The sequence below is a fragment of the Columba livia genome, chromosome 2 (assembly GCF_036013475.1).
Source record: "Columba livia isolate bColLiv1 breed racing homer chromosome 2, bColLiv1.pat.W.v2, whole genome shotgun sequence".
Taxonomy (NCBI): Eukaryota; Metazoa; Chordata; class Aves; order Columbiformes; family Columbidae; genus Columba; species Columba livia.
In genome coordinates, this window is record NC_088603.1 from 11,715,212 (window position 1) to 11,732,087 (window position 16,876).

A 16,876-nucleotide genomic window follows, 5' to 3' on the forward strand; every position below is an offset into this window, starting at 1 on the left:
TATTGAAAACCCATGGCCAGCAGTTCAGTTGCAATAAGGAAGAAACAATGAATGGGCACTTAACAAGTAGAAAAAGGGTGACCGAGTCTCATTTCCTTCATAAAATGGAAATAATAGATGCTTCAGTTGAAGAATGCTTCAGGCAGATGAGTTACTGGGCTATCTGCAGGCATGTCGGAATGAAATTTTCAGTCTGAGGAGGAATAGATGGGCTCAACCTGCCACACACAGTACTGTAGTGAGTACAGAAGAACTAATTTCATGTTAATGGAATCAAATAATGACTGCAAAGGAGGAAGCAATTCAATTTCTATTACCGAAAATCAAGAGGAGTAACAAATCAAGAGCAATGTCCGACCAGCCAGGCAGGTGTGACGGCAGGAAAGGAGCTTTCACAACAAGTCCCTACCTTTACCCCTGCCAGCATGCCAGTTGTGGAGACACTGAAGTCAAGGTAAGCAAGCGTTTCAGGGTTAGAAGGTTTGTAGATCTGTGCAGGTCGCTTCTTTGGCAAATCGTCTAGTGAAAATAGAGAAAGAAAATGTGTGTATCTTAATCCCATGATAGATTCACCTCTGAGTGCTCAACAAATACAATGATAGAAGAAGACACAGAGCTCCCCCAGCCTTAGTACTCACCTGTGTCTAGTACCGGAGGCCACGTTCTGACATCCACTGCTGCTGCCGCCTCTCGCGACCGTAACAATTTACATATTAATTGTGTAGTCATTAAGCAGGCAGAGCGGCTCACCTAGCAATTTAAGAAATAAATAATAATGCAATGGGATACTGATTGACTCTCCCTTGAAAATGAGCAAGACAATGATCTATTTTCTGCCAGAACAGGACACAGGTATATTAGTCTTATTTTTTCCAATCAGGAGGTGGAAAGGTGCACAAAAAATGCAGCTCACAAAGCAGACAAAGTCATGTGAGTTTTATATATGACAGGAAAATTGCACTTTGACAACAGTGTTGTCATGAAACTAAAGACACTTTAATAGTGGGAATATGACCTTTCCAACAGATTATATCAGCTGTCAACCCAGAATGCCAGTACAGAATACCATGACCAAAACATTTCCTATGTGACGGTGATGTATCTTGGTGTATAAACAATATTTTCACATAAAGGAAAACCTAGCCTGACATTTATATGAATAATTTTACTATCTTAAGTTAATTTTATGTTAGCCATATATTTCAAATTCTGTGCTAGTGATAAACCACTGGAACTCTTCTGATATCAGCAAAAGTAGCTCTAGAGCAGAAATTGTGCAAGTGGCGCTAAGAAATTAAATGGTGAGTTTACAGCAAATATCATCTGCACTGAATTTAGATGACACATGCTGAAGGTACCCTCCTTTTAGATTTGCTATTTTAAAAAAATATACAGGTAGCAACTACAAGAATATTTCTTACTGATTATGAAAATAAAAATATTTAAGGAAATACTCAGACAATGCAGAGCTGAGTACAAATCACCATCAGGTCAAGCTAAGCTTTCCACTGGGATTTTTCTCAATAATCAGTGCAGCGTTGCCAGGTGAGGAAGCCTACTGTTCTTGGCATGTGGCAAAACACAAGAAAGCACTTCAAATATATTTCCTGCAAAGAGTAGCGCAACTGTGGCAAAATGCGACAGTGGAAGTGAGAAGGCTGTGTGCTGTCCAGCAGCGTTGACCCTACATCACACTGAAGTCCTGGATTTTGGAAGGAATACAACTCTCCAGTCTACCCCACCAGTCACATAAGTTACCGTTCTTAAAAGACCACACAAATCCATCGCCCGTCTAATCTACTTGTGCACTTTCAGGTGGCTGCTCACCTCCACAATCATCTTCACGGTAGGTAACGTTGTTGCTATGTTCTGGGGATGTGGAGGTCGAACCGTTATTGGCACACAGCCTGCATACAGGCATCCGTAAAATGCTGCAATCAGGTCTATTCCTGCATGAAGAACAAAACAAAAATCCTCCCCTGAAAATCAAATCGTTTAATCACAGACGCTTATGTCAGCATAAATATTACTTGGAACTCAACACAGAAGGTTAAATGAGTGACTAAGCCCTTTAACAGACTTCTTTTTCAGCCCCTTGTCAGTATTTGTTCAGCTTCACCGATTCCTTTCAATTGTACTGTTCTTCTGAGCATGAAAAACCAAAGGCGACACACAAAGCTGCAGCCAGATATGATCATTTAGGTGAATTCCACTTTTATAATCAGGAAGTACCCTGTTAAAAAGACTGATTTCTACAGATTAATTATCTTCTGAAATTTACATTTAGGGACAAATGAGAGCCTACAAGAAGAGGAGAGATGCCACAGCAAAAGGATCAGGCAGGATGATGTCTGTGCCCATGAGCCACAGGAGTATCTGGAGGTTTCATTAAATAATTTCCCATGTCATTCTAAAACTCAGATATACAGCTTTGACTTACCTACCTGAAGTTTTTCAGTAAAAAAGGAAGCAATGATTTTGAAATCCTGCTTCTAACAGAAAACTAGGTGTTATTCTACATAAACATTGACTGCAGATTGTGGACAGCACACTTCAGGCCATCTAAGGAGGCTGAACAGACAACAGCATCAAGATCCCATGAATATTGTTGTTTGAGAGCACCCTGGCACTGTACACAGGCTGTGATGGCAAGGGGGGCTGTTTTATCCTTCAGTGGAAAAGGGTTTGGAGTACTGGTAGGTTATTCTTCCCTCAATAAAATGCTTTATTCAGGGGAAGTGAAATACAGAAAAATCAAAACTTAAATTTAAAATACTAGTCTTGTTTTGTGGAAAAGTTTTTATCATATTAACCATTGAAAAATTACTCCTACAAAGATTTAACCAGTATCCTGCAGCCCTTACAAAGCATATATCACAATACAGACCTTAAATCAGACAGTTTATTTCGCCAACATACATGAAATGCTAAAGATAAAACAGCAGCACTAGATCAGAAATTATTTCAAGCACATGTCAAACATGGTACCGGTTAACAGAAGCTTAAAAGCCCTTATGTCAGAGGATGAAAATCCAAGCCACAGAGAGCTGTCTAGGTTGAAGATCTATAGAGAAAATGGTGATTCCAATTTGGTATTTCTTAATAATCTGCTCTTTATTCATCATATTTCTACTCTAAAAACACACTGATTACTTCATAATTATTGCTGCTTTACCCCCATGAAATGCAGAACTTCCAAGAGGGAATTCAACAGGTGAGACTAAGAACACTCAGCAGATGGAATATTTTAGCAGAACTGTGTGCTCGTAAAATAGTGTATTTCCAGCAAATTAAAAGAAAAGCAGTAATTAAATTTGACTGCTTATAAGGGACAGGATTTAAAAACACAGGTTAATCTTAATCTGAACCCAAAGAAATAATAATGACGCACATATGCAAAGAGAAATTATTTTAAATATGTACAATTAATTCAAAGAAATATGCATAAGCCAAATACTTTGTGTTTTGCCAATTAACATGGTTTACAGGTTGATAACACCACCAATGCAGCACTGTTCTAAAGGATCTTGATGAACTTTTGGGACTATCAAGGTACTGAACATGGCAGTTCTTTACCTGGTGGGTAAACCAAAGCCACATGGTCTCCATCTTGTAGATGTCCCCTTTCCATCAACATGACAGCTATCTTCTCAGCTCGTTTATGTAGCTGGACACACGTTAGCGAGTTGGCTATTGTTCCCTGCACGGGAAGACAGATAAATGTCACAGAAGATACTGCAATGTGCTGAAAATCAATCTTCCTCTGCACCTTAGAAGTTACTGGATGAGGAGCAGCCACAGTGTCATGCAACCAACTTAAATATGGAAATCCTCGGCCAAACCGTAGTTGGAAGAAAAAAGGATCCCTGTAAAGCAGCGGAACATTCTCTATTCCCTTCTTTGTACCTTCTGCCCTCACCAGTGTTTTCCCATTAACCAAGGGAGTACAGCAGTGCGCTGAGACCTGCCCGTGTAACCTGTGCTCCGTCCCTCCCCACACGGGCAGCGTTCCTGCGACAGGCAGAAAAGTGCCTTCATGTTCTCCGCAGCAATCTGGAGAATCTGTGGAGAGCAATCCTGACAACTGCACTTCGCTGTCTGCTCGCTGGAGCGAAGCCAAATGGCACAGCAGAAATACTTTAAAAGACAAGAGACAAAAGACACAGGAAAAAACAATACTTTGTGACAGGGGAAAAGAATTAGTCTGGAACAAAAGCTAAGCACATGCATATAAATGAAAGAGAGAAGAAAGGCATTTGTTGAATTTGAGTAACTCCGGTCAGCATGAAAAAAAAAGAGAGGAGTAGTGACAATACGCTAGAGAGGTGTTCTTTTTAAGCACTTCAAATAGCATTAACCCCAAAATATCAAACACATACACTGTTTAAAATTGGGTGTTACGGTGCTTGCATTCACTAAAAATATATATATGTGTGTATATATACACACACACAAATACTCATTTAGAGAAATATATACATCTGTATCACAAAATTTGCTACCACAGCTGACACCTCAGAAGAGAAATCTGAAGATGAATGTGTAAGACAGACCAACTGCACCTCTGCTTGTGTACCTGTTCTGTGGAAATATGGGATTTCCATCGCCAGTGATGCTATGATATACCTGGCATCTATTGGAAGCACTAAGTTCACTTAAAAACAGGGAGTCAGAAAAAACTGGGGGGAAAAAAGGTAAGAAAAAAAAAATATACACTTCAAAAGCACAGTGTATCAAAAATGCAATGCAATGCAATTAGACATTGTCCTTATTAACAGAGAAAGCAAGAAGGTCTAATGTTTTAAAGAAATATTCTTTATACTCTGCTTTAACAAGGTGAGGAGCAATAAGCATTTGGCCTGACTGTGGGTTTCTATCCACCATCACCATCCCACACAACGTCACAGTATTTATTGATCATAAGCTTCAGAGAGGAGAGAGCAGTTTGAGAAAACTTTTTATCTTTATGAACTGTCAACAAAAAGGACAACATAATCACAGAATGTCAGGGATTGGAAGGGACCTCAAAAGCTCATCCAGTCCAATCCCCCCGCTGGAGCAGGAACACCCAGATGAGGTTACACAGGAAGGTGTCCAAGCCGGTTTGAATGTCTCCAGAGTAGGAGACTCCACAATCCCCCTGGGCAGCCTGTTCCAGGCTCTGTCACCCTCACTATGAAGAAGTTTCTTCTTAAATTTAAGTGGAACCTCGTGTTACAGTTTGAACCCATTAGCCCTTGTCCTATCATAGGTTGTCACCGAGAAGAGCCTGGCTCCATCCTCGTGACACTCACCCTTTACATATTTATAAATGATAATGAGGTCACCCCTCAGTCTCCTCTTCTCCAAGCTAAAGAGCCCCAGCTCCCTCAGCCTTTCCTCACACGGGAGATGCTCCACTCACTCCATCATCTTTGTTGCCCTGCGCTGGACTCTCTCCAGCAGTTCCCTGTCCTTCTGGAACTGAGGGGCCCAGAACTGGACACAATATTCCAGATGTGGTCTCACCAGGGTGGAGTAGAGGGGAAGGAGAACCTCTCTGACCTGCTAACCACCCCCCTTGTAATACACCCCAGGTATCATTGGCCTTCCTGGCCACAAGGGCACAGTGCTGGCTCATGGTCATCCTGTTGTCCACCAGGACCCCAGGTCCCTTTCCCGTATGCTGTTCTCTAACAGGTCATTCCTCAACTTAACACAGGAACCTGGGGTTGTTTTTGCCCAGATGCAAGACTCTACTGAAAATAAAACAGACAATTCAGAGCTTGGCATTCCTCTTCACCATCTTCAGCAACCACACTTACTGAAATGCACTTCAGGCAGTTTTAATAAGTCTTCTGAGCAATGCGGAGATCATTTCACTAGGAAAGCTTCCTCTAAAGACACATGCAGCTATATGGATGCTGCACTAGAGATGGCTTCTGTCTGTCCAGCCCTAAATATGGCCAAAGTGATCTGAGGTCTGGGTGTTCTTGTCACTGCAGACCTGCCAGTTGGAATCTGCTTAAACCCTTCATTCCTTCTTTCAGGAAGTACCCTTTATATCCCTACAAACATCAGAAGCACAGGCCCTACTCATACAGAAAGTGAATTGCTGCAAATCATGTAAATCTGGGCGAAATTTGTTTATGTTCAAGACTTCTATCACTTGCTGCACATGAACCAGCAGAAAGACAGTGTTTATAGGAAGTGCAGGGAAGAAGAATCCTTTTGTTGGAGAAGAATCATTGGCAAGCACTGGGCAATTATTCCCTTTGGGTCTTTTATACCAGGTGTCCTGCAATGTAAAGGTGTTGCAATCCTTTATGACGTGCACTAAAAACAATGTACTGCGCTAATTTTGAAATATTGCGAATTCTCAAGGAGCTTGGGTTACAGGAAAACACTAATCTCAGTGGATTTCTATTAGTCATACTCTGCAAGATGCCTGAACGTTTTAGAACAAAGTGTACAGACAACGTGCAAAGAAGACAAAAAGGGAAAAATTACAAACCAGAACTAGAATTCAACACAGATAACAAAACTTGCCCAGGCTAAAGCCCACCAAACCTGTAACTCCTTTCCATAAAACATCAAATCTCTCCACAAAGCATTACATCTCTCAGACAAATTTCATGCAATAAGATAACTCCAAACTGAGAGCAGAGCAACTGAATTTCAAAATACAACTATGTTTCACATCTATGGAACAACAAGTTATTTTGTTAATGCTTGTTTTCCACATGATATCCCTCCCTCCCACTGTTTGAACCTTTCTGCCAGCATGGGCAGTCTGGCTTTATTTAAAGCCCAAAAGCAAGAGCCTGTGTGGAGGAGATGGGACAGGACGTATCAATGTCTCTTTCTCACAGCATCTTTGCTCCCAACTTACAGGACAGAACAGTGCATTATTTTAACGGTGTAATATTGACTCTATAAATGGGGTTGCCTCTCAAGTTTTCTACTTTGCCATAGACAACTACATTATTACTTCACTATTATCTACCAGCACTGTAATATGGGCTGGAGAAGGATATCCTGTAAATACAGCAAGTGGTCATTTCACAGAGGTTTAAGAACCCATCCCAGCTGTAGGCACCGCATGGGCTGAGACAAGACCAGCTGCTCCAGGTGGCCCAGGGCAGCAGCACCACCCCAGACCCCTCCTCTCCTGGAGACCCTCACATGCTGCACATTCCCCGCTTTTGACAGATACGTCTCGATGGACTGTGCTGGGATGGCTTGAAATAAGACTCACATTCTCTACACTGGCCTTGGGAATTATTGGTTTGCCAGCTACGATCAGCCACGGAGTCTGCAAACACCCACTCTTAGTAAAGCCGATTTCTGTACCACATGCCATGCATTAACTAATTTTTGATAAGCAATGAAATGCTGTGCCAGGCTGGCACCTCATGTAGCCTGTGCAGAGAGATTTAGGAGTGGTCCTCTGCAGACCTGGTTGGATTCTAGACACACCTCTTCTCTCTTACACCCTTTACCCATTCTCACATCTCCTCGAGATGGTCCAGTCTCAAAACCAACAATCATTGCTTTATTTAGGGAAAATGCTCTGGTTTTGCCAAGCCTGTGCTTTTCAAATTGGAAATCAGGATGGTGAGCAGTATTAAATACTACTCTTTGGTACAGGAATGATCAGTATTGAAATAGATTTGCAGTGCCAGCTCACCCACAACATAGATGTGGTAGAAAAATAAATGAGAAATGTGTAAAGCGTGATACAAAAGCAATCTATATTTTGACAGCTGGCAATGATTATTCTCTTTTCTTCTCTGCCTCAGTGAACATCAAATATAACAGCTGAGTATTAATGGGAAAAGAAACAGAAAGGTCGCGTTCAGCCATAGCGCAAGCAGGTGCGGCTGGAATACCAGTGTGCGGTTTTCCATACCAGAGAAAGGGTCTGAGCTTCTTACCCTGCAGTTGAGTAGAGTGTAAAGCACGTGGTCAGGAGTGGTCTGAGCTCTCCACTGCAACACTTCGGAGAGGAAGAGGAACTAAAATAAAGCAGAGTGACAGTCATGACACCAAATAACTATTTGGCTTTAAAAACCACATAACTATTTTTGCTAGTTTAGCTCCGTTTTTCTTACTTATATGCTACATTTTACATGAATGCCCAGAAGCAGTAAACATGAACTAATTCTCTTGTCATCAGGCATATTTACAGCAAGGTGCTTTTGCACAGTGGCAGAGACCTCTCTGGAATTGAATAGTATATTACTACATATACTTCCAAAGCAATTCTTACTGATCTCTGAACTTAAGCACGACTTTAATTCTCTAGCTTTCTCTCTTTTTCTTACTATAAATATATAAATATTTATACAGACAGAACTTACTAATTTCATTATTCACATAAGCCCCTAAAAGACATGAATTTCAACTCAATTGTACAGGATCAAAATAACAACAAATAAGGTCAGGACCATGTATGCAAACAAAATTCCCTGAACTCCACTCGAACTATTAAAAAAGATACAATAGAGAGTGATTTCTGGTGGAAGTCCCAGTAACACTTTCCAGCATGTTTGTTCTGTTGTCCCATGTACACTTATAGAAAAATCCATATAAACGAAATTCAGTGATCCCCCCTCATGTCTATTTTATATTTCTTTGTAAAGACAGTTCTGAAATATTTGTGTGAATTTAAAAAAGCAATCAACAAATTCTGCAATAATAATAATACAATCTATGTACTGCTAAGTGTCCTGATACTAACTAGCAAAATATAAGCCATATCAGAAAAGTTTAGCTTACCTTTCTGGCTTGATCATTATCTTCTATTTGCCCCAGATCTCTACCACTGGCCTGTGCAATTCTTTTTCCAGAGACCAAGTTCCCCACCATCACAGAGGCAGGGCCAATTTCTAGAATAAATCAGAAATGTGCTAAGTGCAGTAAAAATCCCTCGCTTGTGCATCAAAAATTCTTTTTATTTCTTTTGCATTAAATGGTCTCTTCCTCACTGCTGTCCACAACACCAAACCTCGAGCACTTCTCTGTTGACACACACTTTGCCTGATGGACCACAAGTAACTGGAAGATATGCAGGCATGGATTTCTCCTCTCTAAACATACCATTGCTCCTCTCTGAACATTTAGCATGGGCTCTCTACAGCCAGAGGTGCATCCTGTCTGCCTTGATATGAGGAATCCTTGGAAAATTCAGCTCCTAATTTAGGCATGCCCATTTGAGTGTCTAAACCAGATGCTAAGTATCAAAGCTTCTGGGACAATGTTCCTATTTCTCTCTTCTGTTCCCTGTGCTAAGCTGCAATTAGTAATTCTGTAACGCCATAAGGACGAAATGACAAGGATTAGAAAGGCGGATGGTGCAAATGATAAAATATAAGCAAGCCTTTTAGCACAAGATGGAGACTGAAGAAAAATAATTTAATTTAACTTCAGAAGAAAGGAAGACATTGCGGTTGATACCTTCCCATGAGGTGCATTTCACTGATGTTATGTTGCTGCCATTAGGGAAAAACACCAGTCTCACAGATACCATTTATGCTCATGTTAACATTTTCTGCTTCTCCAGCATGGATTACTGATCAGCTCCAACTGATACCAGGCTTTACTTCTAGTCTATGTTGTCGAAGCTTCATCTCAGTGATGGTATGTGGTATAGTTGTCAAAATATGAGATGGGTAAGTAACCAGATAATGTACAATAGACAACATCTACAAACTACTCTGCTTTAAAAAGATGAAAGCAATATCCTCTGGGTATGTCAAAGCTACGCAAAATGGGAGAATGTGATGCTATCAGTTTGGTTTCTGCGTTCCTGGCATTGCTTTTACCACAGTGACATACAATCTATACCTCTTTTATCTGTAATATCTACACTGTGCTGATCCTAATTCAGTGATTACTTTGTGAAGCAGCAACAAGGAAATACCAAAGTGAGTGCTGCAGTTAAAGGCTTCATCGTTTTTGTTAAGTTAGTGAGAGTCACTGTTAACGTCTGACATTCCCCGTATCTGCAAACTGAGATTATGGTTTTGATTTCTGAAGTGCTTGCCCAAAGATTTTAAAACAGAAAATGCTGACAGTTTTGGCAAACTTGCACTGCATTCATGATGGGTAGTGCCTACATTCAAAATCCTGGGGGTAAAACCACTTCATATCCCAACCTGGTCTCCAAAACGGAAAGTAACCAACATTTAGTCTAATGTAGCTGAATTCAGGTCTTAAGCCAGAGGCTACAGATCCAGAAATCCTTGAAATTAATCTGAGTACTTAAATTTGCAATTGGATTCAAAGTCAAAAATTCGCTAAAGTTTGCTCGTTCATTAGGTACGAGTCACCAGCAACTGGACTACAGCCACCCACAAGGGCTTTCTCGGACTCTCGAATCAGTACCTTGCTGCACCACTTCATCCAATATTCTCCATAAAGTGTGGCAGACCTTCCAAATAGCCATTTTAAACCTGGTTAGGGTTTCCACTCAAATGTACCTGCTGTAAGAATTATTCAGGACCTCCCTACTCAGGTAAAAACCTTTAACCTCATTCTCGGGTTTAATTTATTCATGACCAGATTTTAAGTATTTGATCTTGTTCCAAAACTGTTATTTAGTGTTAACAATTCTCTTCCTCTCTATTCACACACACACACACAATGTTAGGGATTGAAGGGACCTCAAAAGATCATCTAGTCTAATTCTATTCCTAATTTACAAACTCAGCCTTCAAATAAGACAAGATTTTATTCTCTGTTTTGGCCTCAGTCCTTCTTTAAACAATATTGACCAGGAATTTACAAAAAATTCCAGCTGTGATCTCAGTAGTGCCTTGTGGAGTGCTAAAAATGTTTTCACCTTCACTGGACTTATGTTTCTGGAGCATTTTTCCTTGAACTCTTTGAGAAGGTACTTCTAGTTTCTGCCAAACCCATGATGTTCTCAACACACCTGGAGTGTTTAATAGGAACAGCTGATCGAGCTGATCCCCACCTGCAGTAACAGCTACTTGATTTTGCTCCATACAGTACCATGAACACACCAGGCCAAGTCATGGTCCCTTGGCCTTCAGCCGTCCTACCTGGTTGTTTTTGCCTTGGTTTGGGCAGGTTTGTTACGCATGTGTGGGGACACATCAGCACATTACAAGGATGCAGCGACCCTTCCAAGAAGAGCTGTTTGGTTTCTGACAGGTGGATTCCTCCCAGCGGCGTCTTGGGAAGCGTGTTTGCTGGGACGAGCGCTAAGCAGTAGACTCCCACTTGATGAATACTGTCAATAGCCTAAATAAAGCAGGAAGTCGATTTTAATGAAAGGCTAATTTTTCATTATTCTAATAAGCACATGTTGTTCTGAATTACGGTGTAAAACAACCCTAATAATTAACTGGCAGTGGAAAGACACTTCAGCAATGTCAGTGATAAGGAAGTTCTTTTCAGTGGGAACAGGTGGATGGAAATGTAACACTGACATTATTACAAGCATCCCGGAAGATAAAAAAGCAAACAAAAACCTGGAGATAAATAATACACAGAAATCTATTAAGAAATGCCATCTAGGCATCCCCCTTATGCACACATTAGTCGCATGTATCCTGGAGATTTATCACTAAAATGGGCTGGCAATTCACGTGAAACTGATTTTAACCTGCACACTTCTCAGAATTAAAGTTCAAAGGATTCCTGTCACATCCTGTCCATCTTGCAGAGCAAAGAAAAATTTCAAAGGTTGCACATATATCTCTGCATGCCTACTGATGTTTGTAGCTTATGATTTTTTAGCTTTTTTTCTAAGATAATAACTGTTTCACTCCCTGATTACTGTGTAAAAGACTGTCAGGTAGGACTGGGAAATGACAACAACATAAGGGACAGCTATGAAACTATCCACTTGAAAAAAAATCTGGTGAATGAAAAACTGAAAAATAAGTATCTTTGAATCTTATAGTAACCATATTCATTGTCTCACCAGTGGAGTAAACTGCATCACTTTCAAGAAATCCATAATGTACAGGATCTATGTAATTTATTTAGGTAAACATGAATATCCATGCACTTGGATTTTAGTTCCATACACATTTGCAGTAATAATTTTCCTTATATTGGTAACAAAAATTGCAGCAAGTCGGTTAGAAAAACAACTTCAGACACCCATGCAGACTGAGAAACAAATTACAGGCAGCTCCTCTAATGAGTAGTTCAGTGTTCAAAAATATAATTTACTTAACTTGCATTTTAATTTTTAACTGTGTGAAAAATGAATGTACATATTTGTTGCCTTGAAGATACAATCTGTATTCTGAGAATCAAATAATCATTTATAGTTATGTACCTAGGTGTAAACCAATACATTAGTGATCACTTCTACAGAGCCCCTAAGGAGAAAAAAGCTTTCCTTTTGGCTTCTGTTTGCTTCATTTTTTTATTGACCTGATTGCAAAAGTTGGTAAGAAAGAATAATAAAGCAGTTACTCATGTCACAAAGATTGCTGTTTTAGTAGTGGTAGATCTCACGGTAATATTGGAAGACCTTGCTGCTGGTCTACAGAAACCTCACCTGAAAGATCAGCAATAGCGAGGTATATATGACAGCCAACACATAATGTCTCATATTCCTGGCAGAAACCATCATAACCTCCTAATCATAATGGTATTTGTAGGTTCTGAAAAGCTGTGGTAAATCATGGGATCCTCACCTGACACCAGCTTGAAGGAAAAGCATCAAAGGGCAAGTAACCACTCTTATTCAAACGTAAACCAGTGTGGCTCCTAGAGTTGGTGAACAGAAAGCAATACCCTGCTGGAGTGGGATGAGGGGTGTAATACCCAACGAACTGTCTCCTTTGACAGCTGCCTCTGCGGCACAACGCCTGATATAATGTCATGGTTCATTCAGAATTGTCACCTTTCACACTTTTGAGTTTAGCACATTTCTGCAGCAGGGAATGACTTTGTTTCACAAGGATGAGCACTGATGAATGGAGTCCTAAAATTCTGAGAGAGAAGAGTACCAGTCTGTTTTAATACTGCTGGCATTTATGTCTCTTGATGAGATGGCTTGGTTTTCTAAATGACTCTATCCATCCAGAAGTAAAGAGAGTACCTGAAATCTTTACCCCTCTGTTGCATTGAGAAAATGGATTAGGGATACCAGAACTTGCAGACACTCCTGATTGCGGTTGTTCAAGCTCAGAAAACACCTCATTCCAACAAAATTCTCCAGTTCTGCTGGAGATCTCCTAGCTTTGCCCAGACCTGTTGAGTCCTGCCAGTGCACTGGCACTGGTAAACCCAACGTCCAGCCTGCCAGGTACAGGAAACACAGCCCTGGTGAAGGGTCAGATCAGTTTGCAGCAGATAAATGAGTATCTAGGATCCACTTGACCGAACTGCTGGTGTCCTGTCACTCACACTGTCACTAAAATCTCCTCCTCCTCCACTACTCTCAAGAGACTCTATAGCCAACCTGAGCACTCTCTCCCAAGCTCTGCTAAAACCCACAGATGTAATCCAACATAGCCCCGTAGGTTCAGCAGCTCTGCCGTCCTCCAGCCCCCTGCTGAGGAGCAGGAAGGGCCAGGGAGAGACAGAACCCACTGGAAAGAAGTTCTGTAAGCAGTGCAGCTCAGCTCTAGGGAAGAGATGCAGAGACACAACAAGGCACAGCAGAAGCAGGCAGGGTAGGGCAGGGCTGGCCCAGGGCGGCACATGCAGGGTGCCAGATGAGTCTCGCAAATAGCACCAGAAATGAGTATCAGTTCAGTAGAGTTTGTTATCATGGATGTCACTGAGAGTCATGACACCAGTGTGATTTCATTACGCTGCTCATCACTAGCAGATCATTCACATAAAACTGGTTACTGCTTCCTGACATCTGTCATTAAAACTTGATTGGGAAGGAGGTACAAATCACCCCACATGTTCCTGGCTTCTGTCCTCCAGCTCCGCTCTCAGCTGAAGCAGAAGCAGAAACTTCTTGTTCACATGGTGATGCATGACAGAGCTGCAGACTGCACACACGGGTGATGAAAGCAGCCACACATATGTGCCCTTTGATATATGGCCTACCATTCTCAGACACTGCTGTGACTCGATCATACTCAGAGTAACAGGACTGACTTTTGGCAGGAGTCACTTTACTCAGGACTCCCACAGTGTGCAGTACTGAATTCTATCAGCTACGATGGTGTAAGACATGATTTCTCTAAAAGTCACAAAAATCCTTAGCTGACAGAACAGAAGTGCCAGTCCAGAGTTCCAATCTTTTCTTTAGGAGCTTGCTACTTCATAAAAATTACCAAAGCATAGACAATCCAAAAGCCTTTCCTTCTACAATAGTTGCTCCAGGTGCTACTAGGTGCTTCAAAGGCTTTCTGTGTGATGCACAAGCTAGAGGTTCTAGCTTTTCTTGGTAATAATTTAGATCTACTGTGAACATAAGATGCCTCTAGCTGCATGAAATGTAGCTATTTTTTAAATAAATAGAGAGAATAAACCTGTCTTGAGATGGATGAAAGCTTATTTGTTCAGTTCTTCAAGGATACAGTAGACAGATTCCTTTTCTTATTCAGTACAGAGCAGTAATGAACAAAAACATCTTCTCTGAATTGTGCGGGATCTTCTTTGGCTCTTGGGTAAAGCAAAAAAAGATGTTTGCACTATATTTACCTGAGAAGAGTCCTTGAGGAAGGACAGAATGGAAGGTAGGAACGTGGAAATGACAGGTGACCAGCTGTAGACAAAGCTGAGAACATTTCACAAGGTAGCAACAGACAGACTTAATTTGACTACATCTCCATTAAACCTGTTGCTTTTGAGCGAGAATTGGCTTAACCATGGAGACAGAGGAGATGGAAGATGACCGCTATCTAAAATATCTCATTTTTTGTGTATAGACATCAGAGTTGAAAAAATCTTGAGTATGGTAATGATTTTGCCTTAACTTGGACTGCTAGATATAAGGAAAAGATCAGAATTTTTAGTATTCTGTAGCTTCTGTCTTCTGGTCAGACTGTTGAACACCATCACTAAGGTGGGTTACCTCACAGTGGTACATGTCCTGCACAAGCCACCAGACAGCCGGAACGGGATTCCTTGCAACAGGTGTCCTCTGTGCAGATCACTTCACTTAGATACCCAGATCTGAGATAATCAGTCACCCTTCATTTCAGTGGAGACGAATTGGCATTTTTAGACTGTGTTTCATTCAGTTTATTTCAGCTAACAACACGGTGCACTAGAAACACATAATTCTATTCCACTGATTAAAAAAAAATCTGGATATCTAGTTCAGCATGTATATCTACTTTTGATGAGGTCAACTCCATATCAGTGCCAATAACTGTCTAGTAAGAGGCTTTGGTAGCTTTTGACAGTACGGTTGTGTAATACATTCATTCATGACCCTTCTGAAGTAATGAATGACTATATCCTTACCAACTGTACTCTACTCTCTCCTTGCTATTACTTACTTCAATTCAACCTTATTTTCTTATAGTATTTTGATTAGAAAAACAATCATTCTCTGGGTATGTGTGGCCCAGATAGGAACTGTCACTCAGAAGAATCTAATTTTGTGCTCATTAGGTGCAAATGCAACTGACGGTGGACTTACAATTACTCAAAGACAAATGCCAGTTACCTTGGGGGCCTGAGAGATCAATAAAAAGAATATACAGCAGAACAAAATAGCTTCCAAACATACATAAAGAAAATTACCTGGAGAACTCTACTCATCCATTGAAAACTGTCTTCCTCTGTGGAATCTGGCCTTTGCTCAGCAACAATAACTATCCTTTCATCGTGCAGCACGCTCACTGAAAACACTGCTATTCTATAGGAGAGAAGGAGAGAAGAGTATTTAAAGCCAGGACAGAGGGAAAAACCTGTCTTCTGAGTTAATTCTCCATAACTATGGTTTTGTTATCTATTACTCAGACAACTGGTGCACCAATTCGTATTTTATTTATGGGGAAAAAGCAACACGAACATTTTGGATAACCTCTGGAGAAGAAATAGGGACCTTTGTTCTAGAATCATGTAAATAACAGGTGTAATGTCACAGCAGGGTTGGTGAAGTGAACATTCCTGGGATAAGAAAAGCACTAAATTTGGGTCACACGAAGGTTGTTGTGGTGCTGTATAACAACCAGCATAAGCATGTTCTTTGGCTCCATCTCAGAAGAAAGTAATTGCAACATCATTTTGTGAGAGGTCTGCCATGGGATCAAGTGTGAGCACATGTTACGGCATTAGGCCTTTCAGAAGCTTTAGAGGTCTCCTGCTCAGTTGCAGCACATTGTGAAGACCACACAAGGAACTGCTGTCATCTTCAAGAACTTCAGTGTTAGGCATACTGAAAATGTTAAACTCAGACAGAAAGGATCCTGTTGAGTCAACCCCTTCATAATTAACCAGCTGTTCAACTGGAAATTTTAATAATTATAGTTTCAGAACTTGGTATCTAAAGTCTGCCTCAGCACTGCGTTACGCTTCCTTCTGTTGTCTCCTGGTTCTAGCGATATGAACAGAAATGATGCACATTAGGTACCACCTTCCAAAAGCATATGGGGTCACCTACACCTGGTCTAAGCCATATAAGGATTTCTACATAACATCAGAAAAGAAAGGATCAAACCTTCCCCTGTAGACAAATTTCATTGGTTCCACGGCCAGTGCTGTTGCTACGATGTCGTCAGCATTATGTCTTCTTCCACTGACCACCATCAAACCATCCATTTTGCCAATAACAAAGACAAGTCCACCTGGTCCTATAAAGCCTAGCAGTCCAGTCCTTATAAAAGGATATTCAGTGATAGGCCCACCAGAACTGGTCATAGGAAATACCTGTAAGACAGAGAAACAGAAATTTTCAATTCTATACACAGAGATCATGCTGCAAAATATCTCA

The 16,876-nt window shown here is 40.8% G+C and overlaps 1 protein-coding gene across 4 annotated transcripts in view; it reads right to left on the minus strand.

Moving 5' to 3' along the window:
- Window positions 1-16,876, minus strand: part of DIP2C (disco interacting protein 2 homolog C) — a 322,911-nt gene that overhangs the window by 51,876 nt on the left and 254,159 nt on the right. For all 4 annotated transcript variants that reach the window (XM_065050486.1, XM_065050483.1, XM_065050485.1 and 1 more), the window contains 9 exons: window positions 16,604-16,812; window positions 15,685-15,799; window positions 11,049-11,250; window positions 8,761-8,870; window positions 7,917-7,997; window positions 3,577-3,700; window positions 1,828-1,949; window positions 639-750; window positions 410-519 (listed from right to left, as the gene is read on the minus strand). In XM_065050486.1, coding sequence (XP_064906558.1) covers window positions 410-519; window positions 639-750; window positions 1,828-1,949; window positions 3,577-3,700; window positions 7,917-7,997; window positions 8,761-8,870; window positions 11,049-11,250; window positions 15,685-15,799; window positions 16,604-16,812 — 1,185 coding nt within the window. The remainder of the gene's footprint in view (window positions 1-409; window positions 520-638; window positions 751-1,827; window positions 1,950-3,576; window positions 3,701-7,916; window positions 7,998-8,760; window positions 8,871-11,048; window positions 11,251-15,684; window positions 15,800-16,603; window positions 16,813-16,876) is intronic.